At 46.2% G+C, this 23,907-nt stretch overlaps 1 protein-coding gene across 4 annotated transcripts in view; it reads left to right on the forward strand.

Moving 5' to 3' along the window:
• The first annotated feature begins 3,635 nt into the window (after window positions 1-3,635).
• The window catches only part of PAMR1 (peptidase domain containing associated with muscle regeneration 1), a 58,154-nt gene continuing 37,882 nt past the window's right edge, over window positions 3,636-23,907 (forward strand). For 2 of the 4 annotated variants that reach the window (XM_086748128.1, XM_086748130.1), the window contains exons 1-3: window positions 3,636-3,815; window positions 15,613-15,789; window positions 16,553-16,681. In XM_086748128.1, the coding sequence (XP_086604254.1) occupies window positions 3,743-3,815; window positions 15,613-15,789; window positions 16,553-16,681 (379 nt within the window). In that variant the 5' untranslated portion in view covers window positions 3,636-3,742. Of the gene's footprint in view, window positions 3,821-7,357; window positions 7,473-15,612; window positions 15,790-16,552; window positions 16,682-23,907 lie in introns of all 4 variants that reach the window. The other 2 variants (XM_086748129.1, XM_086748131.1) reach the window with 2 other exon arrangements.

A 23,907-nucleotide genomic window follows, 5' to 3' on the forward strand; every position in this document is an offset into this window, starting at 1 on the left:
TTGCAGCCAAATGCTACAGTGAGATTCCTCAGCAGCACAGACACATGGTTAAGAGCTTTTAGCTTTCTTTCATGGAGGATTACATACAGCCTGAAATATTTGGCCAGTTTGATCTGCCTGGTTTGGTCCCTGCCTCTTAATAGGAATGCAAGAAGTGCATTCAGGAGCACTGTATAAGTTGCCCAGAGTCATTCCTGGGCTAAAGCTACATCCTACCAAACAACCCGTGTAAACACGCCATGTGCAGATCTGCGGGATCATGGCTGAATGCATTTCTTTGGCTGCTGAGCCATTTTCTAAGCAGGCAGTGGATCCACCAGCTGAACCAATTTTCCAAGGTGCCAAGCTAAGTTAAGCACTGTAGAGTAACACTGAGTGCAATTTTATTTCCTGGTGGCATAATTACCATCTCTCAGAGACAAGAAAAATGAAAAGATGTCATAGATCTACCAGGTTTTCCCTTTAGCCCACTCCTCCATAAAACAGAAAGACCACTTTGCCACCCTAAAGCAGAAGGTGTCCCTGCAGAATAGTTCCTTGCACAGGCTGAAGACAGAACTTCAGCTGCTCCTTTTCTACCGTGTTGAACGTCTCACCACAGGAACTGGCTCAAATAAAGAAATAGTTGTGGCCCTTCTGGGTATGTTTTCCCCAATGGTTTTATCCTTTACAAGAAACCTAAATATTAAGCCCTCTATGTCTGGCCTTAACAACCTGTTTCCCTGTGTCCAGTCTCATTCAGTGCTCTGGGATTTCCTTCCACTTCACACACAAAAGCTAGATTTTGGCTTACGTCCTCATAAGACTCCCTCTCAGAGGTATCTAAGCCAGATACCTGTAAGCCAACTTTCAGTCCTAAAATGACTTACTAGGTTAAATAATTTGTTTACTAGAAATAAAAGCTAGGAAAATAAACTAATCATGATTCCGCAGACATTAAAATTGTTATGTTTTTCTTTATGAAGAGGAAAGGGCTCCCCATTTTCACCATTTTCATCTGGTTTGTGGGGCTTCAGGTTTTTTTCCTCCTGCCACTGACCAGCAGTGGCTTGTTAGAGGAACTCAAAGATGGAATTAGGACAGAGGTTTGACTGGACATAAGGAAGAATTTTTTTACAATGAGGGTGGTGGAACACTGGAACAGGTTGCCCAGAGAGATGGTAGATGCCCCATCCCTGGAAACATTCAAGGCCAGGTTGGATGGGGCTCTGAGCAACCTGATCTGGTTGGAGATGTCCCTGCTTCTTGCAGGGGGTTGGACTAGATGACCTTTGAAGGTCCCTTCCAACCCAAACTATTCTGATTCTATGTGAACGAACAGAAAGGAGCAGGGGCCCCTCAAGGCAAGGTTTCAGGGCTCTGGGGCACAAGATGCCCATCAAGGGCTCTGGGCAAATGTGGTAGCTGAACCATAATAGGGCCCTGTGGGACTTGGAGAGCTTTGGCAGCCTCCTCCCGTGCTGCTGAGCACCCAGGGCACCAGCGAGGATGGTTCACAGGCGAGGATCAGCAGAAAAGCTTTAGTCCACTTGTTAGGACTTCCAGTTTCAGACTGCTACGACTGTCGTTGCAATGATTCCTGTGCCCAGAGAGAGATTTCCACTCAAGAGCCTTGATTTCTTCACCTTTTACAAAAGCTGTGAACATTTCACCTGTGATGTCAGAGGTGGAGAACAAGAGCTACTATGAAATATAGGGGTGTGTGGAAACTAAATCACTGTATGGGTATCCCTGGTGAGGTGCTGGCGGCGGGGGCTGCAGGGGCCTCAGTGAGGAGAGTTCCCTGTCCCTGCACCACTCAGGGGGGAGGTAGAGGAATCCAGAGTGGAGATGTGAAGCTTAGCTGGGGAGAGGTGGGGGACACAACGCATTGTTTTATTTTTCATTTTTGTTTCTCACTACCCAAAACTATTTTAATTGATAATAAATGGAGTCCAGTCTGTTCTGCCTGTGACCGTAACTGACAATCAACTTCCCTGTCTTTATTTTCACCTTCTGTCCTGCTGAGAAGGGGGAGGGAGTGAGGGAGTGGTTGGCTGGGTGGAAGTTTGGCCCTTAGCCAAGGTGAGCCCACCACCATACTGAAATTGTTCAAAAGATGGTATTTGAGAAGCAGAAGCCATGTATTTACTGAGTGACCATTACTGTATTTGCAGTTAGCATCAGTTCCACTGTTGGGAGACATGCAGAAAGTAAAAAAGCAGCCAAGTGCAAAATGTCCTTCAAGTACCACGCTGTGTTTACATGTTCTGGGTAGCACTATGTGCCATACTGGTTAAAATCTTGGCATCTATCTCAGGTCTTTGCATATTAGTATTCCTAATGGTGAGTTTGCATCAGTGTTAAGATATTTAGAAAAAAAAAAAAAGATGATCACAAATACCGTGGTGTTGTTTTATACAGAAGGCGCACAAACACAATGAAGACTGTTCACAGTTAAAAGCCAATAGGTTGGTAGACAGACAAGCATAACCTAGAGAGATGTCTGGATAAAGAAATTCACCCTGTGAAAGACCACCTAAAGGTGTAATGGATTTTCCACTGTAGTAAACTACTCAAGGTTTCCATTGGCTGTTGCTCTCAAATTTTTGAGGTTGCTCAACATGGCCAAGAGCTTTACAAACAGCTGTAGGTATTTGTTAAAGCTTTTTGAGATACTTGAGTTTCTACTCCAAAGCAAATGCCAATATTTCAAATTTTCCCCTTCACAATATAGGTAATTTTTAAAAAGTTGCTACAGAAATGAAATTGAGAAAGTCTTATTTAGAACTATGAAATATTTCCTTTGGATAGTTCTGAAAAATTGTGCAAGAGAAATTTTAGACAAAATAAAGTATACCGCTATGAAATATGGGCTGAAAATCAGATAAAATCAGTAGCATGTACTAATAGAAAAGGCAAAACAAAATATGACACAAAGATAAAATCCAAATTAAATGTTTTCCTTTGTTTGGATTGAACATTTCCTCAATATCAACATATTCTGACAAAACATTTCAGTTTTGCCAAAATTGCATTTCCTGGCAGAAATGGACTCCGTAAAAAGGTTTTGACTAGTTCAAGCATGTGTATGCCAAGTGATTCCTTTTGTGTTTTGTGGTTTTCATCCACTGTGGAGTGAACTTTTAGTAAGCCTCATTCATTCATCTGCCCCACTATAAAAATACACGGCTATTTTAAGCATGTCATAAAGCAGAACATGTCACAGGCTGTCCAGTCAGGGGAACGTGGGCCAAGAATCCCTCTCTGCACCCACCCCAGGCCCAGCCCCGTCGCTGGGGGGAGCACCCCAATGCATCAACCCCTGCAAGTCCAAAGGGAGGACAAACAAAGTGCCTCCTTCTGGGGACGTCTGTAACTTCAGCTCACCCACAGCAGCTGGGATGACTTATACAGATAGATATTTGCATTTCTGTTTCTTCCCCCTTTACAATATCTTCCTTTCCGAGATGAAAATAGCTCTCTCAGAGCTGAGCACCGAGCCAATAAACCCATCGCAAAAGGGATCGGCTGCCAGAGTCCAGAAAGGGTTAAGGCAGCAGTTGGAGAGGTTTGGGGTGACGTCGTGCTTCTGGACGCCTGAGAAGTCTCTTGAAGGTAGTTCCCCTCTGGTGAGGATGGGAGCGAGCTGAGGTCTGAAATCCGAGATCCCTCACAGCCTGGAGCTGGTGAGGTCCCAGTAAAAGCTGTTTGCCTGCTCTCCCTTCCCGAGCAGTCACACCGCTGCACTGGCCTGGGCAGTATGGAGCGAGCCCCCTGGACACTTGTAGGACTCACTCTCCTCCAGCTCCTGCTCATCTCCTGCTTGCCAAGAGGTACCGTAAGTGAGCGTGCGTGTTCCCGGCACGGCCAAATGAGTCCCTTTCCTTCAGTGTGGTCAGAGGGGTTTGATCTCATGTGCTGTCATGGGAAGTAGAGAGATCTGCAGGGATGGTAATAACAGAAGGAAGGGGCTCTGCTTTATTTATTTTTTTCCTGCCGGAATGGAGTGTGTGTGGGGGGAGGTTTGCCCAAGGATGATTTCCAGGCAAACTTAATAGCCTTAAAGAGAAACAACTGGCTGGATTTGTTTGCCAGTGGCCATCAAGAAAAGGGTATGCAATCACTTCGCTTACTACTGCTTTATTTTCTCAACACTCAGTGCTAAGGAAATGATGATAAAAAGAGGCATTTGAGTCTCTGAATTGTAAAGCGTAATTTGTTTAGTTTGGCAAGACAGAGACTTTCCTCTCCAGCCTCAACATCAAGAATGAAGGCAAGAGAGGAAAAAAAGTGAAGGAAAAAAAAGAAAACAAAAGCTACACATTGTTTCTGATCTGGGCTTTAGTTCTGCAATATTATTCTTTCAAAAGGGAAACCTTGATAAAGCAGAATGCTCTTTTTTATACTCAAGCCTCGCTCCAGTTTCTGCTGAACCAGCATGTATGGTTTCTTCTTGATAAGGTTAAGGAAAAAGTATTTACTGTTGAGTGCAAATTTGCTGTTGTTACGGCCACGAACGTGGGCTGTTTACACCTGGAGGTGGCTGGAGCTGCTTGCAGCAGCTAGCTGTCAGCATCACAGTCCTTGGGAGCTGCAGCCCTAAGGACTGGGAGGCGAGGTGCCCTCAAATCACCCACCCTTCAAGCTGCCGCAGATTGTGGCACTCCTAGCAGGGTTAAGTGCCTCTTACCGGGGGAGCTGTCAGGTATGCAGGCATTCCAATGGCGATGACTGTAAATAATCGGTGTCAAGGATGGCACTTCATAGAATCATAGAATCATAGAATCATAGAATGGTTAGGGTTGGAAGGGACCTTCAAAGGTCATCTAGTCCAACCCCCCTGAGCCCATCTTGCCAGGGACTGCGGCAGAGGGTCTGCCTCTTACCTGCCCTTCCCTGCCGGCCCCTTGGGACCCAGGTTGCAGGTGACAGGTGGTGACCATGGACCTCTGCCCACCAGGCTGGCCATCAGCACCTGCAGCCATTCTGGGATCTGACCTACTGCCAAAGCTTCCTCCTGAGGCAGCAGCACAGAGAGCTTCTCCACACCTCTGTCCCACGGGCACTGACACGTCCCTGTGGTGCCCTGTCCCTGAGCTGCCTGCCACCTTGCACGCTGACTAGGCGAGGTGGCTCTGTGGCATGTGCCAGGGTGGCACAGAAATAGCCCTGCCAATGGCACTTGCCCAGCACACAGCTGGCAGCATGAGGAGGGGGCCAGGAGCTCCCCTCAGGCAGCCGTAGGAGGGGCACTCAGAGACAGGAGCAATTCAAAAGCGCGATGGCCTTAGCATGTCAGGGCAGGTTGGAAAATAGCATTTTGCCTCCTCCCCACAGATGTATCCAATTTTTATCCATATTTATCACACCCAGTTGCACAGGGCCTGCCTCAAGAGTTGGGGGCAGGAGTCGGTGAGGTCTGGGAATTGATATTTGGAATAAACTTGAAGTGCAAATGACTCATATTTCCTTAAAAATATATGTGTGTTTGTGTGTGTTTCTGCCTATCTAAACCCTTCCCAATCTCTCTTCCCCTCCCCCTCCAGCCTCTGTCTAGAGAAGTGGAGGCCAGATGCACTCAGATGCATCCAGATGCATTCAATCTTAGCAAATGGGTTACTTCAGTTCATGTGTTTAGGTTCCTAGCATGGACAAAGGGAAAGAGGCTTGCTTTTTACTTTGGAGAAAAGCTGGGGTTACTCACTCTTGACCCTGAGGCCACCTCAATGGGCTCCCAGGAGTCCCAGCAAGCCTGCCGGTGTCCAGGATTTGGCTCTCCTTCGGCTCAGAGGGAGCCCTCACCGCCACAGGACCACACGGGTGCGGCCAGCAGCACGAGCTCCTTTGGGGACCTGGATGACCCCCTCCCTTCTGCAGGACCAGGGACGTGGTGCAGGTACAGACAGGAAGGGGGGCCATAGGGCAGGGAGGCAGGCTATCAGCCCGGACAGCAGGCTGGCAGCCTGAGGGCATCTGCAGCTCTTGGTCAGGGCTGGACTACATACCCCAGGGGAGCTGTAAGGAGTAAAATTCGAGATGGACCCTCAGCGGTTTTGCTGCTGTCTGTGTGGGCTGTTTCGACCTGGGCAACATGAACTGCAAGTAAACTGCCAGCACGTTCCAGGTCTCACACCATTACAGAAAGCAAACTCTCAAGACAGGTCCTGCACCACTCCTCCCTCCATGTTTATAACACAAGCACATTCTCATCTTATGTGGTCATGAATTTCAATACTGCAGCTGCTGCTTCTCCACAGATTCCCAAATATTCTCCCCTATTGCGGAAGTCCGGCTTTGCCCCCTAGACCCCATGAGCAAAGGCTGAGCTCTCTAATCTCTTTGATGCTGTCACTAACTCAAAAGTGCTACGTTAATTACCCATTCCTGTTCCTTGTCTTGCAGCACAGAGAAAACAAAATCTCCCTCTGATCACACTAGTATAATTTTTCCAGGCAGAATAAACTCTTCTATCCCAGAAAGAAATCAAGGCCTGAATGTGGCAACCTCTGAGTTTTAGCCTTACCCTGGCTATTTTATCCTGTCACAGCCCTTCTTGGGTGAAGACACAAGGCCACAGTGCCGATAATAACATCACAAATGCCAGCTCATAATTACAGAGAAGAAACCAAAGGAGGGAGAGGTTTAGGGCAGGCTTCTTCAGGTTGCTTTAGATGCTAAAAACATCCTGGCTAGTGGCATAGATGGCCTGTAATTTAAATCCAGCTATGACAAAAAGATACAGTAAAAGGAAGCTGTATGGTGTTTTGAGGGCAATGGGAAGATGCACACAGAGGAGAAGGAGGTTTAAACTGGAGCTGGATCTGAGCTGTGGTGGAGGCATGAACACTTGAGGCAGCTCTCTGGGCCTGTGGCCCAGCCAGCCTGTCCTTTAAGGGAAAGGAGGGGATATGAGGGTTTGGGACAAGAAAATGGGGAAAGAATGGAGTATGGCTCTATATTGCATGTTACAGCTTGCTGCCAGGGAGCAAGAGCTGCTGGAATGTGGGAAGAAAAGGCAACGGGAAGTTTCCCATAGGAACAAGTATCTTAGCCCAGAGCTCCCTGTCAGTCCTCTCCACAGCAGTGGGTAGAGCAGGCATGAGGAGGGGCTGCGGGGCTGCATGCAGGCCTCTCGACAGAGGAAAATGGTGGGAATGACACAACCGGCTGTCATTACAACTGAGGCAACATTGGCTGAGGGGCAGTGGGATTACTGAGGCTTTAAAATGTAAAAAGACCAAATTGACAGTCCTGCTTCTGGATAAGACTGGAAACAGAAAACCCTAGAGCATTAACCCACCATTATAACACGTAGATAGGCAAAGTCTAGACCTCACAAATAGGAAGCAAAATTTTTATTTGGCTTTCCTTTTAGTTACGCCAAGATACTTGATTTTTATCATGGACAAAGCAAAAGAAGGCAGTGTGGATAGAGACACAAGCTTTGGAAGTCACACGGGAAATCCTGTTAAAGACCTGATGGAGTGAAAGTAATTTTTTTTTTTTTAATTAAGAATTCTTCTCTCCTTGGAGCAGAAGTGTTGGGAGTTTTGTTTGTTATTGGGAGTATTTGTTTGTTATAGCCTAGTTAAGAATAGAAGCTTGAAATGTAAAAGAGACACTACTGTAGAAGCACGAAGAGGCAAACCTACAGTCTGTCAGGAGCAACACTAGGACTATTTATTTCTGAAAGTATAGCTACTAAACACTATATGACAACAGGAAACCTGGAATAGAGACCCTCCTATTTGAAAACACTAGGCAGACTCCAATTCCTGAATCAAAGGAGAATGTGGATTAGCCTTTTTTTTTTATGTGAAACATGATCTGAATTGTTAAAAGGATGAGATGGTGGTCTCATCCAGCAGAACACTAGTTGTTGTACTTACACTAGACAGGTTTTCAATGCATTTCTTAAACAGAATATACCTTCCATAGTAGTTTAGTCTGCTTTCAACACAATCCTGCAGTTGGGACTTAAAAGGCACAGTCGAGTTAATGCACATTTATTGAGTGGACAGATTCAGCTTAGTATAGTAGATTAGTAGGTTTCCCCTGTGCTCACCCACTGACTTTGATTTTTTTTTTTTTTTTTTAACAGAAATCCTTTCTTCCCCCTCTCCCCCGACCCCAACTTTTACTGCTGTGTGAAAACACACACTAATGGCCAGGACAGGATGCTAACTGAGTCTGTAGAAGAAGTAGTCTAATTATTCAGCAAAGGTCTGCAAACCATAAAGTAAGCACATGGATTAAAACTAAAATGAGGATGTATTTTAGCTCCTCTTTTAATTAGCCCAGTTACTAAAAAGAATAATAGGTACATAATTTCAAAATAGAAGCAAGTGTTTTCAGAGACAACATTATCCCTTTCATCCTCTTAACACATCTATTAGGAAAACAGGTATCATTTGCACAATAGGTTATCTGAGGCAAAAAGAGGTTAAGAATAAAGACTTACATTTTCCTTCATTATTAATGGTTTGGGTTTTTCCAAGAGCCTCAGTAAAAGCCTCTTAAAGGGAACATTTCTCTTCCCTTCTGAGGTCTATTCCAATTCCTCTTGGCCTTACTGAAATCAAATTGAGAGTTTTACTACTCATCACAGTGGAGCCACAGTTTCACCCAACATGTTTCTAATTTCCAGCTGACAAATTCTAGCTCTCCTGTGTGCTCAGAGCTCTTCTTGTTGTTCATGTCCACAGACATGATACTTATGGGGTGGGATCCAGCTTGCACATCCATGCAACAACAGTAGAGCTGAGTTAGAAAGGAACAGGATAAAACAGTAATGAAGACGAGACAGACCTAAATAAAATGTTAGTGGGTACTAGGTTTCACCTCTGTTGGAGCTATTTTTTCTTTAAACGAGAAAGCTTCATTTCAGAATTATCCCATGGCCAAACATTCCCCAATAAGAGCCTTAAGAAATTGCTCCCTCAAACTCAAATGCTCATTTCGTCTACAGAAGATGGTAAGTGGTTTTGAGCATTATGCTGAAAAATTAAAATGCAATTTAAAAAAGGGGCATATTCTCATCTAAGGAACATGAACTAGTTGAATAATCACTTTGAAAAAGTCATCCTCTGTGGACTCTAATTTTAGAGACATATCTGTTCATATCTGCCCTTATTTACAATGCACTGTTAATCCATACAGCACTTTTCAAATAAATTTGAAATAATACATCTTTTAGCCTAAGTAGTGTTTTACATATGTGTTGATGGACAAACTGAGGCTTGGAAGGAGAACTCATCTTTGCAGGATAACAGAATGGACTTGTAGGATAGGAAATTCCATCAGTTCAGACCAAGATATAGATGTCCTTATAAAGCACTTTCTTCCATCTTTCAGGAGTTCTGATAAATACATACATTCAGCAGGGCCCTAAGATTCTGTCTCTTTTGGAGGACTGTAGAGCACATTTAGATTGTAGGCTTTTCCTTTTATTTTTTTTTCCCAGGGATGGATGGAGATGGCAACCTGGTTTTCTGCTGGATCAGTCCTCTGATCCCTCCACATAGCAACTAAGGCCAGCACAAAGACAGGGAGTGGGAATGGGAAGTCAGGGAGACAAGGGAGGAAAATGTTCCGTCTCAGCAGCAGCATGGGCTTATATCAGCTTAAAGTGACTGCAGCCTAAAACAAGTCATTCTTCCAAAGAAGTGGAAGACAGAAGAGTTAATCTGTGTAATTGAGCTTGCTTCAATTCACCTCAGTTCTTAGCTATATAACTTTCCCAGCACTCAGACCTTTGGAACAGAATTCTCCTTTCTATCTAGCAAGGTATCTATGACTGACAGATTCACCATGGCAGAAAGACTAGTGTGCTGAAGCTGAATTTTTACCATTATGAGCTGCCTGACCCACCCCTGAGGCAGCAATGTGCTTGTGAATCTGTTCCCAAATCACCAAAGCTTTAAGCCTGACCTAGTAAGACAAACCAAAATTGAAGTGGGTTTACTTGAATATCCCAAGGTGCAAACAGCAGTTGGTTAGAAGCTCACTAATACGTGGATCACACTTGTGTGATTCCACACCCTCAAACCCTTCTTCACGAGTTTCCCATAAACAATCTCCCTGAAAGATGAAAGCTAATAACTCACATGGTCTTACATTTCATCCATACCCCCATCCCACAGGAGTCTCTCTTCCTCTTTCCTTATTTTTTTTTTCTTCATATGGCTGAAGAACCTTTTGATATAATTTTAATTTCCTTTGCAAGGTTAAATTCAGCTTGGCTTTTGGCAGTCCTTCCTTTGTCCCTGAGCTCTAAGGCATAGCTTGCTTTGATGATCAGACTTTTGCCCATCCCTGATAGGTCTCTGCTTTTCCCTTGAATGAGAGATTTGACTGGGCTCATTGTATATCCCACAGGATTCATCACTATCCTTTCCAGCAGACCTTCTATTGAATAGAACTAGTGCTTTAAGATGGTCTTCTCCTTGCAGCTATTTTTTATTACTTGGGCATCCTCTTTGAACTCACTGGCATAAGAATAAGTAACATATCTCCAGTCTTCAGGGTGAATGCTAATGAAGCCTTCACTTATTGTCCTAGGAGACTTCTGGCTTTTTAGGATGGTGTGGTAAAAAGTACCCTTTTGGAAGGTTGCATTTCCACTCAATTTCAAACAGTATTTTTGTCAAACCTCCATCACGACCCTTCCCAAGTACTAATAAAAGAATTTCTTGTGTGGTTTTTATCACCTCATTTTCCGAAGACCTGAAGTTTGGAACAGGATAGTATTTGAGGTTTAGCAAGGACAGAGATGAGTCATATGTGTGCCCAGATCGTGAAGGTGATAGGAAAACCAGACACACTTGTGTCAGGGAGATGATGACTACATTGCTAACTGTTCAAGCTTCTCTGCTGCACACCAGGCTGCCCAAGCACATCTTGGCCAAGTGTGTTGGGTTTCTGTAGTGGGGTAGGAGGTTACAGTGGTGACCTCTGTGAGAAGCTGCTAGAAGGTCCCCCTTTGTCCAGTGGACCTGGCTGGCTCCAGGGCAGACCACAGCTGGCCAGGGACAAGTCAATTGGCGACAGTGATAGCACCTCTGTGGTAATGTATTTTGAAAGGGGAGGGGGAAAGCAGAAATGTGGGCAGAGAGGGGGAGGTGTGGGCTGGATTTGCTGCAACTTCATAAAGGAAGTGAGTGACAGTAGATGCTTGATGGTCCAGCAGATTAAAACTATTTACCCTTCAAGATACTGTAGCACCAGCAGTAACCTACTTCCATTCCTTCCCTTCACTGGCTCCTGTGGGTTCATGGTACAGAGATAGGCAGGCAAGCACCACTTAAAAAGGTGAACACCGAGCCAAGTCAAAATTAAGAGCAAAGGCCGAAACTTTTGCCTTTGCACTCTTGAGGATCTGTGGAGAAACTGAGGTCCTGTTGCTGACAGGAGAAGTCAGTAAGCAGAAAACTACTTAGCAAGTTGGCTGTGCATTTCATTTGGTGCCAGCTCCTCTGTAGATACTTTTCATCTGCTTTTCAGCAGCTCAGCTCCCAGTGCTGGCTCAGCAGAGGCCAGAGCAGGATCAGCTAGCCCAACCTTCCACACGGTCCTGCTGCATCTTCTCCTTGCTGCAGTTCATTACCTGCATGCAGGTTTTCACAGAGCAGGCTCAGGGCCCACGTGTTAGCAGAGAGGGCTCCCCAAAGTGAGGAGCTTTGGGCTCTCCAAAGCCCCCGTTCAGCACAGGGGCACAGCATCACTGTGAAGAATTACCATCGCTGTAACTCAGCCCTCGAACTGATGCTGCTAACAGAGAGGACACTGACTGTGAACATCCCCTCCCACTGCCATTTTACAAAATCCATCGCTGACAGCCTTTAGGATGTGAAAAGTGCTATAGGGACTAGACAGTCTTGCTAGGTGCAGATGTCAGTGAAAAGCATGAACGTGTTGCCATCCAAACCTGGAAACGCATAAGAATTGCCAGCCACACTGTGTTTGCCTCAGTGCTCATCTCCCATCACTTGTCCTTCAGACTGGACTGAAAGCATCGGGTGAAATGCGTTGTGCTCTGAGAGGCTCCCAAGCCAAGCAGGTCTTCCCTCTGGCACCTTCCCCAGTGTTCACGTGCCTTCCCAACACAGCTATTTCTTGCTTGGTTTCCATAAACTTGAGCTGCCTTCATGTGTGCTGTTTATGCCTGGATTTAATGGGCTTTTCTTCCATCATTTAAATCCCATAAATTAATCCACTGTTTATTTGCCTGTCCAGAGACTTGTTTGTTCTTTTCAGCTAAATATTTTGCATGGGTCGTCAAGCAGCTTCTTCCTGCTTCTCCCAAAATCAGGCCAAGCCACGTTCTGGATTGTGCTTGATGCTGGGAGACACAGCCACCGCCTGCAAGCCAGATCGCCTTCTTTGGAGGATTATCAGAGTCAGGCCCACAAAGCACCCCACAATTATCTCTGCCACAACTGGCCAAAGCCTGGCTTCCAGTATTTTACTCAGTCAATAAATCTGCCCTTGCTCTTCTCTGGCTCATTCTCTTCTGTTTCAGGATAATAGTGGCCAAGTGTGGGTGTGGGGAGCCACTCGTGGTTACCATTCCCCAAACATACAAGGGGGAGCGGGGTTATGCCTCTTCCTCCCTGGAGCCCAGGCTGCGCTCAGCAACACAAACAAATGTTCATTACACACGCTAGTGACCTCTTAAATTTCTGAGGAAAAGATTTCCTTTGCTTTTGCTCAATAGCCTGGAGATACTTATGCAAAACAAAAGGGACACTACTGTTATTAAAGAGGTGCATAAATCTTCACACAAGTTTCTTTAAAGAATAGCTTCTACAAAACTTCAGAATAATAGATTTCATTATTTATTTGAAGAAAATCCTAGAGAGGATCACTTCAAAAAAATCTCAGATCCACAAATTTCCTTGTCAAGGCTATATATGTTGTCCAAACTGCTGTACCTGAGAACTTGAAAGGGAATTAAATTGTCAGTAAATCAAAAGACAGTCTATTTTCATTGTCTCAGTTGAGATAAGGGCAAGAAGCGAGCAAACAGTAGTTCTAGGTGGCAGCAAATTTACTTTTACGATTCTTTAAGGGTCAAGATCTGTTGCTCCCATCTTGAGACTAAATATTACCTTAAACTCAACTTGTGCTACAAATACATCCATTTTATTCACCAAGAATAAGTGTAGCATCTGCTTTTTGGTCCTGTTGTGTACCCAAGCTCTACATATAAAAATAAATAAGCATACGCACACACTCATTCTGTACACACATACAAATACACGCGCAATATTTTATGGAAGCATGGAGTAATTTAGGTTGAAAAGGTTCTGGAGGTCATCTGGTCCAGCCCCTCTCTGTGAGAACTGCTAATTCGGAAGTTACGTTGTATTGCTCGCAGCCTTATCTCGCTACGTTTTGAATTCCTGCAAGGATGGAGACATGCCTTGGTTACTCCAGTGCAACTTTGCCTATGTACATCTGGATCATTTTACAGATAGCAGTTTCTCTTGGGCAATTTACAGCTACAACTCAAATGGATATAGCCATTTTATTAATAAGCCTAGCAGTCTTGAGAGAAATTAGATTTCTAGCTTGAGCTGGGAAACAAGAGGATTTGAAGGAAGCTTTGCAAAAGTTCCCGAGTGTTGAGCAGTTATTTATTACTCAGACTTTGGGGAGTCCTCCTTCAAAAAGGAGTGAGACCCCCCTACCCCCATACACCACAGAAACAGCTATTTTCAGTCATGTATGGTGAAAAATATCAAATGAAGGGTCAGTTCTAATAAGATAATTAGACACGTGTAACCAATTTGCTCTGGAATCTGAATCAGATGTAGTTCATAGATAAATGGCTTCATTAAAAGAGAATAATAGCTATAGGTTAAGAAGTCCCAACTTGGCCAAGTTGATTGACTGCTGTTCTGGGAACTAGAAGGCATGAGTTTAATTCCTGGCTCTCCTATTGTTTTTCTCTGGGACCTTGAGCAAAGTCACTTCACCTCCCTTGTGCTTCAGTTTCCCATCTGGAAAAAAAGGACTTTGTAGACATTCTTGAGATCTACAGGCAAAAGGCTATATAACTACTAAACACTAAGCTTATTTTGATGCAAGAATTTGTTATTAGAATAAAAAAAAATACAGAACCTTACTGAATGACAGAAGCAGCTTTCTTTTCTCTTTTGGGAATGATTATGGGGGAGAGGAGGGAGAATAGAAAGGTTTCAGCACAAACAGAAGTCTGGTTTCCAAACTCAGAGTGGACTCTCCCTGGTTGATACACCAGGCACGAAGAAAAGGCTCAGTTTTGAGGAGCATGAAGGGCTGAATTTCATTTCCCAGTCAAGGGAAAAAAAAAATGAAGAAACAGTTTGATGGTCCCTTTTTTTATGGAGCCAGTACATCTCATTAGGGGAACAGATAAGCTTCCAGGAACCAGGCTGTAGAGAATGAAGTGAGACAGAGAAGTAAGGTTCAGTGGTACAGAGCTCCAGCAGACATGATAATTAGGCTATGAGGCACAATGAAACAAAAAACAGCAGTGTGAGAAGGGAGCCAGGTACAGGCATGGAGAGGAGTGTTGCGCCTTAGAGTTGTATGGCTTGTTGCAACAACAAGGCAGCCCTGTCACTCAGAGTTTAAAACAGAAGGAAAAAGGATGCTATCTAACCACAATGAAAAAAAAAAAAAAAAGAAAAAAGAGGAGGAGAGAGGCAAGAAGAAAGAGATAGTCTCATTAAGTTTCTTTCATGTCTCATCTTTTTAGTCTGCTCTCTCTCTTTTTACCATCAAACTCCATAAAAGTAGTCACCAGGTCTGTCAGCTGGTTAGGAGACACACTGACAGCACCGTGTGCTCACTAGATTTCACTTTGTGGAATTCAGACAGCACACTGGTGGAGAAAGACGGGATCTGCACTTGCTGTGGCGGTCTGGAGTCAGTCTGAGGTCGTTCCCTAAAAGGGTACTTCCAGCATAGCTTAAATATCATCCTATAAGATTATGCTAAATAATAAAAAGACATTAATAATGTTACCATATTAGAAATGCCAGACAAAATGAAATTTTAAAAATGAAAAATCTTGTTTCCTTTGGCATGAAGTTGAATGTAACACCGTGTGCTTCTGAGTGAAAACAGGGAGTGAAACTGGCTAAAACCCAGTCTCAAAACTGGCCTTTCCTGGTGCCACTCTAGTCTTCAAGAATAGCAAATTCACAAACAGAAATAAGAATAAAACATGCTATTACAATTTAAATAATCTATACTACATATAAGGCCATAAATCAGTCTTGTGGTCTGAAGAAGAGTTTCTCATGTGACGTCATCTTCTGTGGGGTTTTTTGAACTATCTTTCTCACCACAGAAGTGGGAAAGCCTTGCAGAGAAAAGACTGAAGTGAGCATATTCCTTCCCTCTGGTCTGTTTGCCTCCTGTGGCTGGCACTGCAAAACTGCCTGTGTGTTCTTTAGATACCCAAATCGAGCTGGCATTTCAGCCGCGTGTTACCACGTAGTTTGAGATTTCTTGTGCTGAAGACCTCGGCCAGCCTCAAGCTATACATGATCTGACAAACTGCTGAATAATAGATCCTATCAATCCTCAGCAGATAACAGATTATTTCCATGTGTCCCCCTCTCTGTTCCCTGCTTCCAGAGTACACAGTGATCAACGAAAACTGCCCAGGCGCCGAGTGGAATATCATGTGTCGGGAGTGCTGCGAATACGACCAAATTGAGTGCACCTGCCCAGGACGGAAAGAAAAAGTGGGCTACACCATTCCCTGCTGCAGGAATGAGGAGAATGAGTGTGACTCCTGCTTAATCCACCCAGGTATGTTTAAGGCCCCACTATTCACACCAGATCTTTGACCAAGGCATCAGCATATAATGGTAGCTGCTGGGAGGGGAAGCAGTGAGGGCAGGCACATCTCACTGGGGCATGGGATTGCCCTGCATCTCCTCAGGAACTCCCTCTGCCATTCTGCTGACAACAGCAAGACACTTGGCAAGGTGCACCCACAGCAGGTAGCATTGCTGCCAGAAAAAAAAAAAAAAAAAAAATTTCTACCAGCAGTGTTGTCCTCAGGGTGTCTTGGGCAAGATTGGGAGCTGCCAAAGGGTGGTATTGCAGCTGGCTTCACACCAGGAGTGTTTTCTAGGTGCTCTGTGATGATTCGTATCCCCAAAGCAAGAAGGGAGAGATGACACGGAAGCCCAGCTAGCAAGGAAGAAAGGGCAAAGTGAAAGGTGAGAGAGGGAGGAGACAGGACCATGTTAGAAAACATCTGAATCACCTGGGCTGAGCCTGAGCGGCACCAGCATCCACATTCAGACACCTGAGACAGGCATTTACAGTTAGAGGAATGAGATTTAGAGGTTTGGGCAAGTCAGACTGGGAGTTTGGCTCCAGATCTCAGAGTCTGAGCTGCCTAGGGTTTGGGGTGGAGGTTGGGTATGGTTCACAGTGGGGAAGCTGTCAGCAGCACAGCACTCACTAATCATTGGCAATTTTTGTGGGAAAGAGAGAGAGGTTGCTCCTTTCCTCATAGGACAATTCACTTGGCTTTCCTCTAATGCAGTGGCTCTCCTTTCAGGCTGCACCATTTTTGAGAACTGCAAGTCTTGCCGCAATGGCTCCTGGGGAGGGACGCTTGACGACTTCTACATCAAGGGGATCTACTGTGCAGAGTGCAGATCTGGCTGGTACGGAGGGGACTGCATGAGTAAGTGTCCTAGACGGGCAGGGAGGCATGTCGGGGACGGGGAGTGGTGGGACAGAGCCAGAGACAGAGCCATGCTGTGCCTTTCCAGCTATTCCTGTACAGTGACTCTTGCAAAGGGCACAAGCAGGACAGGACAAACACAACCAGACAATAAGCAGATCGACAGTGGGGAAAACTCTCCCAGTGCTCATCTGCTAGGGATTGGCCCGGGACCCAAGTCACAGGAGGTTACAACCCTACTGAACTTCTGGTTTGTTTTGGTTTATTTTAAAACTTTAACTACTGTGACTCTGGAAATCTTCTGTTCTCTGCATTTCTCAGACATACTTCAGCATAACTGATTCCCTAGAGGCCTTCAGCAAAGCATAAACATTTACAAGGGCAACAGCTATATCAAAGAGCTTCTCCTCTGTCCTCCTTCAACCTCTGGGCTGCAGAACAAGCCCCAAGGAAGTCCCAGTGCTCCCTACCTCCTTCGCTCAGTTCCAACGCACTCCAAGGCAGCTCTGGAAAACAGCATTTTGCAACTGCTAACAGCACTGTGATGGACCAGAAGCGTTTCAGGCTCTGGTAGCAATATCTGAAGGTTTTGTTCCCGACAGCATACAACAGCTCCTGCTCCTTGGATTTTGCTAAGCTGATGGTCCCAATGCTATCTTTCGATAATGAGTTCCATAAGCTTATTGGATACAGTTTAAGACTAGTATTTCCTCTACCAGTTTCCCACCGGTTAAGTTGGCCTTTCACCAACCCTCTTTCAATTTTTATTGACTGTCTCTTTGTTCGCATTTCACTGAAAGGGATGAAAGCAGAGTCTGCTTTTCCTACTCTGTTCTGTCCATTATTCCACACATCTTAGTCTTGTCTCCTCTTAGTTGCTGATTTTAAAGCAACTATTGGACCTGCTTTCCCAACACAGCCCATGACCTTTCAAGAGATGAAAGCAAACAAAATAAAATCATTGCTTCAAACAGCAGAATATGGGGAATCAACATGTTTCAGCAACACGGCCAACTCAGCCTTGGTGCTTCAGAAGTGGATAAACTGATTCCCTTGCAGTTTACGGTGTGATTTCTGATAGCACTTTCAAGTCTTATTTGTTCTGGGATGATGCTAGCGCTCCCCTGGCACTTTTTATATGAGCAGAGTCAAGAAAGAATCATTAGCTCATCTAATCCTTTGTCTCTGCCTGAGTAGATCGGTTGCCTACAGAATATTTCATCCTGCTCTGCCTACTTGTGTTTTAAAGCAAATACACCCTCACACTGCAGTCTACTTGGACATTTTTGCAATACTGAAATTTTGCAGACCTTTGTCTTATAGTGGTTTTTCCTACTACTTGCTCTTTTGAGGGAAGCAGTGTGACACTGAGGATGTGGTCTCTTTTGTGTGGTTCTGCCGTACTTCAGAGGTAGGGTAGGATGGACAGAGACCACTACTGTCTCTTCCACTCTTGTCCCCCTGTACAGGGGACAATTGTAATCCCAGCACACTTCTGAGCTCCTCTGCTCTGGCTCTCACATCTGTCTCACTTTTGGCTTTGATGGTAGGCTCAGGCATGCAGAGACTGCGTGTCCAGAAAGCACCTTATAAACATGCCCAGTGCTGGTGCAGGCTCACAGCTATGTGGGTTTGGGCCTGGAGGGCAGCCAGCAAGTAGCCTTTGAACAACAGCATGCACAAACTGCCAGTTGATGTGCCAGCACAACACATTTTGGAGAGCAAAGGAGGAGGCATCTCTTTTCTGTACCTGCACGCAGGATCACATCTGGAACTTTGCAGCCTTCCCCATGCACCTTGCCAGTGGCAGAGTGCCAATAAATCTCAGAAATAGAAAGGAGCGCAACCACAGAAATTGGGGGATGTAATCTGTCTGCTTCATCCTATATTGCAAATGCCATTGCCCTCTGCTAGCAAGCATGTGGATGTCCCATGGGACCTAGGTAGACAAGGGACAACCAACTGATAATATCTCCCTGGACTTCAACAAAGCATTTGACACTGTCCTGCATGACATCCTTGTCTCTATACTGGAGAGATATGGGTTTGACAGATGGACCACTCAGTGGATAAGGAATCAGCTGGCCACACTCAGAGAGTTGTATTCAGTGGCTTGATGTCCAAGTGGAACTGCTAACAAGCAGCATTCCTCATGGATTGGTATTGAGATTGGCTCTGTTTATCTTTGTCAGCAACACAGACAGTGGGATAAAGTGCACCCTCAGCAAGTTCGCCGATGACACCAAGCTGTGTGGTGCAGTTGACATGCTGGAAGGGAGGGATGCCATCCAGAGGGACCTTGACAGGCTGGAGAGGTGGGCCGGTGTCAACCTCATGAAGTTCAACAAGGTCAAGTGCAAGGTCCTGCACATGGGTTGAGGCAATCCCAAACACAAATACAGGCTGGGTGAGAATCGATCAAGAGCAGCCCTGAGGAGAAGGACTCGGGTGTGCTAGTGGATAAGAAGCTCAACATGAGCCAGCAATGTGTGCTTGCAGCCCAGAAAGCCAAACGTATCCTGAGCTGCATCAAAAGAAGCATGGCCAGCAGGTCGATGGAAGTGATTCTGCCTCTCTGCTCTGCTCTGGTGAGACCTCACTTGGAGTACTGTGTCCAGTTCTGAAGCCCCAAACATAAGAAGGACATGGACCAGTTGGAGAAGGTCCAGAGGAGGGCCACAAAGATGATAAGAGCGCTGGAGCACCTCTCCTCTGAGGACAGGCTGAGAGAGTTGGGGCTGTTCAGCCTGCAGAAGACTCTGAGGGGACCTTATAGCAACCCTTCAGCATCTCAAGGGGGCCTATAAGAAAGATGATTCTAAATTCTTTAGCAGGGCCTGTTGTGATAGGATGAGGGGCAATAGTTTTAAAATAGAAGGAAGCAGATTCGGACAGGATATAAGGAAAACATTTTTTTACAATGAGGGTCGTGGAACACTGGAACAGGTTGCCCAGAGAGGTGGCTGATGCCCCATCTCTGGAAACATTCAAGGCCAGGTTCGATGAGGCTCTGAGCAACCTGATCTGGTTGGAGATGTCCCTGCTCCTTGCAGGGGGGTTGGACTTTAAAGGTCCCTTCCAACCGAAATCTTTCTATGATTCTATGACCTGCCCTGACCATGCCGGTCCTGCGCACAAGCCACACACAAAGCTTCACCCCGCACTACGCCAGTGGCTGCGGGGAGCAGCGTTGCCGGAGCGGCCGGAAAGGAACGCTCCTCCTGACAGAGCTGCCCTTGCAAGGCGTCCCCAGCTGAAGCTTCTTCCCCAGATTTTTACCTCCTCCTGCCCAGCGAGGCCCGCGCCTTCCTTGCCCCTACCCGCAGGCTTCACAGCCCCCGCCCACGCCTGAACGCGTTAGGGCGGCTGCCCAGTGCACGGAGCGGCGCGGAGCAGAGAGCCGGAGCTGCGGCCAGGCAGCCTCCGAGCACCCGGCAGCGCTCCGGGCCCGCCCGCCCCCGCCGCCCGGGGAGCGCCGGGCTTTGTCTCCCTCTCGCGGGGCGCGGGAGGCGTTGCCGCGGGGCCCGGGCCTCCTGCTCCCGGGACCCAGTGTGCCGGGGCCGGCCAAAAGCGGGTACCCCTCCGGCTCCGTCCTTTCACTACGGGACCGCCCTAAGAAACCGCCCCGGGCCTGGGCCGAGGTGGCCCGGCGCGGACTGCCCTTCCGCCGCTCCGCCCTCCCGCCGCGCTAGTTTCCCTCAGGCGGCACCGCTGCCGTGCGGGCGCTAGGTGGCACCCGGCCGCCCCGCAGGAGGAGGCCCCGGGCTGCTCCTGTCAGCCAGATGGGGAAATGGCGGTGCGTGTAGGGGTGTAGAGGGCTGTACAGCTGCAATTTAGCCAACGGGCAGGATTGATGCCTATTTAATAGCGCACTGGGGTGGGGCAGCTGTGGGGCAGGCTCTGGTTACCCCAAGGGGAGCAGCGAGGCCTGCCCGTGGGGCAGCCCAGCAGCCCTGGAGTGCCCCGTCCTGCTCCGTGGGCTGGTGGTGCTGCCCCAGACTTGGGGCAGTGATCAAGGGGCTGCCTGCAATTGTGAGGGCAGGGTGAGCCCCTGGGAGCGATTTCTGGGAGCTGTCGGCAAAAGTGGTGGTGGGCCTGAAGGGCCATGGCAAGGAAGAATTAGCATGGGCTAGCCTGTGGGGCTGTCTAGTTCGTACTGTCTGCTGGTACAGCCGGATGCATGGAGATGCCTGAAAAATAGCCACAGAATGCCAAGTCATTCAAGAAATGGTATAGGGTAGTCCAAAGGAATGTTATTTGGAAAAAAAACCCCCATTGAATAAAGTTAATTTGCTAGTAGTACGTTTCCTAATGGGGCTGTTTATTGAATTGGACTATCATGCCCTAAAAGGCACATCAGAATCTAAAACCAGAAGAAAAATGACCCTGTAGGACCCTTTCCTCTGTACCCTGCACTCCAACAGCCTTTGTCAACATGTGATTATCACCTTGCGTGAGAACACAGACTCCATTAAAGTGAGGGAGAAAGTGGTGCTACCTAAGAGCTGTCCTCAGCCTTGCTGTCCGAATGTGGTCCCCATGACGAACAACAGTATTTGTAGTTTTAAAGACTTTGTGAACATTAGCGTTTCACATAATACTGGTGACCAACAAGCAACAGGTATCAACAAGGTACGACAAGTGACAGCTGCCTTCCTATATCAGCCTGTTTCTAAATACCAGTAACATTTGTACTCTCATTCTCCTCTGCTCAGTCTTCTTGACCTTTGAATGAGCCCCACATCGATGCTGTAGCACTCGAACAGCAGATAATGAGTTCTGACTAGAGGTCTCCTCAGGACCTCTCCCTTCATCGACTCATGGGTCTCTGTGGGCTACAACTCAGAGGTCTCCTAAATTGTTTTCTGTTAGTAACAAGCCTTAGAGGAAATCTTACTGTGGCCCTGAAAGCTGCCTTTTTTTTCAGGAACAGGAACAGAATAAGGATGTTGACACTCTGCCAAAGTGGATTATTTTTTTGTAAATGAGGCAGAATTTGGCAGCATTTGTGTTTAGGATGTAAATTATTTTAGAGAGCTTTCCAGGTCTCCTGCAGATTCAGAATGGGAAGAGAAAAGACTCCTTTTGATCAACAGATGATTGAAGTGTTGGTCTGGGGAGTCAGCCTAACTGCTGCTAGAAGGGCTAGAGATAGAAGAGCACAGATCTGATGTGATCGCAAAGGGGCTTCGTGCAGAGAAGGGCAGCAGCAAATCTGAGAACGTTCTTTTGGAGGCAGTCATTGAATGGCTCCTCTTTAGCCTCTGGACCACCTGCTTTGCTGGCCAAACCTACTTCCTTGGCACCAGTGTTCAGAGAGTTCAGGCTGTACCACTGCAAACAGAAAAGTGTGTTTAGTATGCCATGCACACAAGTATCTCTTTGCACCAGTTCTTTGGCTTTCCTTTGTCAAAGGCATCGGGAACTTAAAAGCCCTTTGGGACGAAAGGGAAACTTTCTTTGTGGTGGTCCAAGCCCCCTGTCAAACCCTCTGAAGATTTCTAGCATCTTTGTTTCAGGTTGTTTTTGAGGCAGGAGCCAGCAGCAGCACAAGGTCCTGTTTCTTGCTGTGGGAAGGAGCATTATCATGTGCACCACAGCAGATCCTGCTGTACTCGCTGAATCCTAATGTGGTTGCTGGGCACAGTCATTAATCCTTGCCTTTAACAGAAGGAACTAAGCAAGCCACAGAGGAGGATGAAACACTCTTGAGGAACTCTTCTGAGCAGGATTTCTGTTTCCGTGGGTCCTGCTTAATGAAGGGTAACTGAGGGTAAATGAACAAAGGGTATTTCACTTGAGAAACACTTTCTTAAGAAGAAAGAGGAGTAATTGACCTGCAGTTTTCACGTTTCCCCATAGACCAAATGCAGCAGTACTGATTTCCAACCACTAAGATCAATGGGAACCGCAGACGCTTGGTACTTCACCAAATCAGGTCACTGTCACCCTCTTTTCCCAAAGGAAGGAAGGGCTCTGAGGCGAGTGTTAAAACTCACTATTTCAGTAGGAAACATTCATCCTGTGTCCTGGTTAAAAGTTTAGGGTTCCTTTTTGGAATGAGGTGGAAGGAGCAGGGCTTTCTGTTGAACTGAAGAGGTAAAAAGAAGCAAGAGTGGTGCTATGGAGGTCTTCTGGGTCATTTGTCTTTTTACGTATCCTCCTTATCTGTGGTGTGCAGCCTATCAGAGTCCCCTGGTTTGGTGATGTTGTTAGACTCAATTGCGATTTCTGGCTTACGGATACGGTCTCATCCCCCGGCAAAGCAACAGAAGACTTACCAGGGAATGTAGCCATGTGCAAGACTCCATTCAGAAAGATGTAGTCAGGAAAGCAGAAACTGATAAATTAGCTCTGTTTGGTGCGTAATGATTTAGCTGTGCATTTTGCTAGCAGATCACAGAAGGCTCTACAAATATCACTATACAACTTTCCTTCTTCTACAGAGGAAAATACCATTAGCCATATTTTATAGCTGAATGAAAGGGAGAGGTTACCAAAGGTAGGAGAACTCTCTGGGCTAAAAATGTTCAGCATCCAAGATGAGGAATGAGGATGACTATTCCTGGACAGCTGCCTAGGGACAGCTGCAGGATAGCCATGAAAAGATATTGCTTCCTCAGTGTGTGACCTTGTCTGCTGTTTGTTCAGGTCGTTGTCCTCTGATGGTTTTCTCAGACTGGGCACAAATTACCAGAGTACTTCATCTAATTCTGTGGATGCTAGGCACTGAAGCACATTTCATAGTATGGTGAAAAGCTGAGAGTGGCACAAGCAGAGTGGGACAGGAGGAGAGGAAGGATATGAATGAACCTGAGAGAAGGGATGAGGGCTGTATGTTATATATGGGCTAGATTGAGTCATTGGTGGAGGAGCTGTGATGGTTATATGTCTCCATTGGAATGGTGGCATTTACATGTAAAGATGATGTGGTGAATTCTGATGACAAATAGATGTCTCCTCTAGGAATACACCATCTTTATTTCCTCCACAAGTCTTTTTGTGAAGGACTTGAAACTATGACGTTGGGTGCAACTGCTCCTCCCCTCATTGTTTCATTCACTTGAGCTAATTCAAGTGTTCCTTGTACCTTTGGCACTTTCCCATCAGCTTCAGTGATTATACAGATCAACATGAGATCCATCAAAACTGTTCTGAGCTGGAGTGTCAGCTGGGTGGGTGGATGGACTTTGATTAGCCCACTAAGAGTTGGGCAAAAGCTGTAA

The sequence above is a fragment of the Chlamydotis macqueenii genome, chromosome 5 (genome assembly GCF_036417535.1).
Source record: "Chlamydotis macqueenii isolate bChlMac1 chromosome 5, bChlMac1.mat, whole genome shotgun sequence".
Classification (NCBI taxonomy): domain Eukaryota; kingdom Metazoa; phylum Chordata; class Aves; order Otidiformes; family Otididae; genus Chlamydotis; species Chlamydotis macqueenii.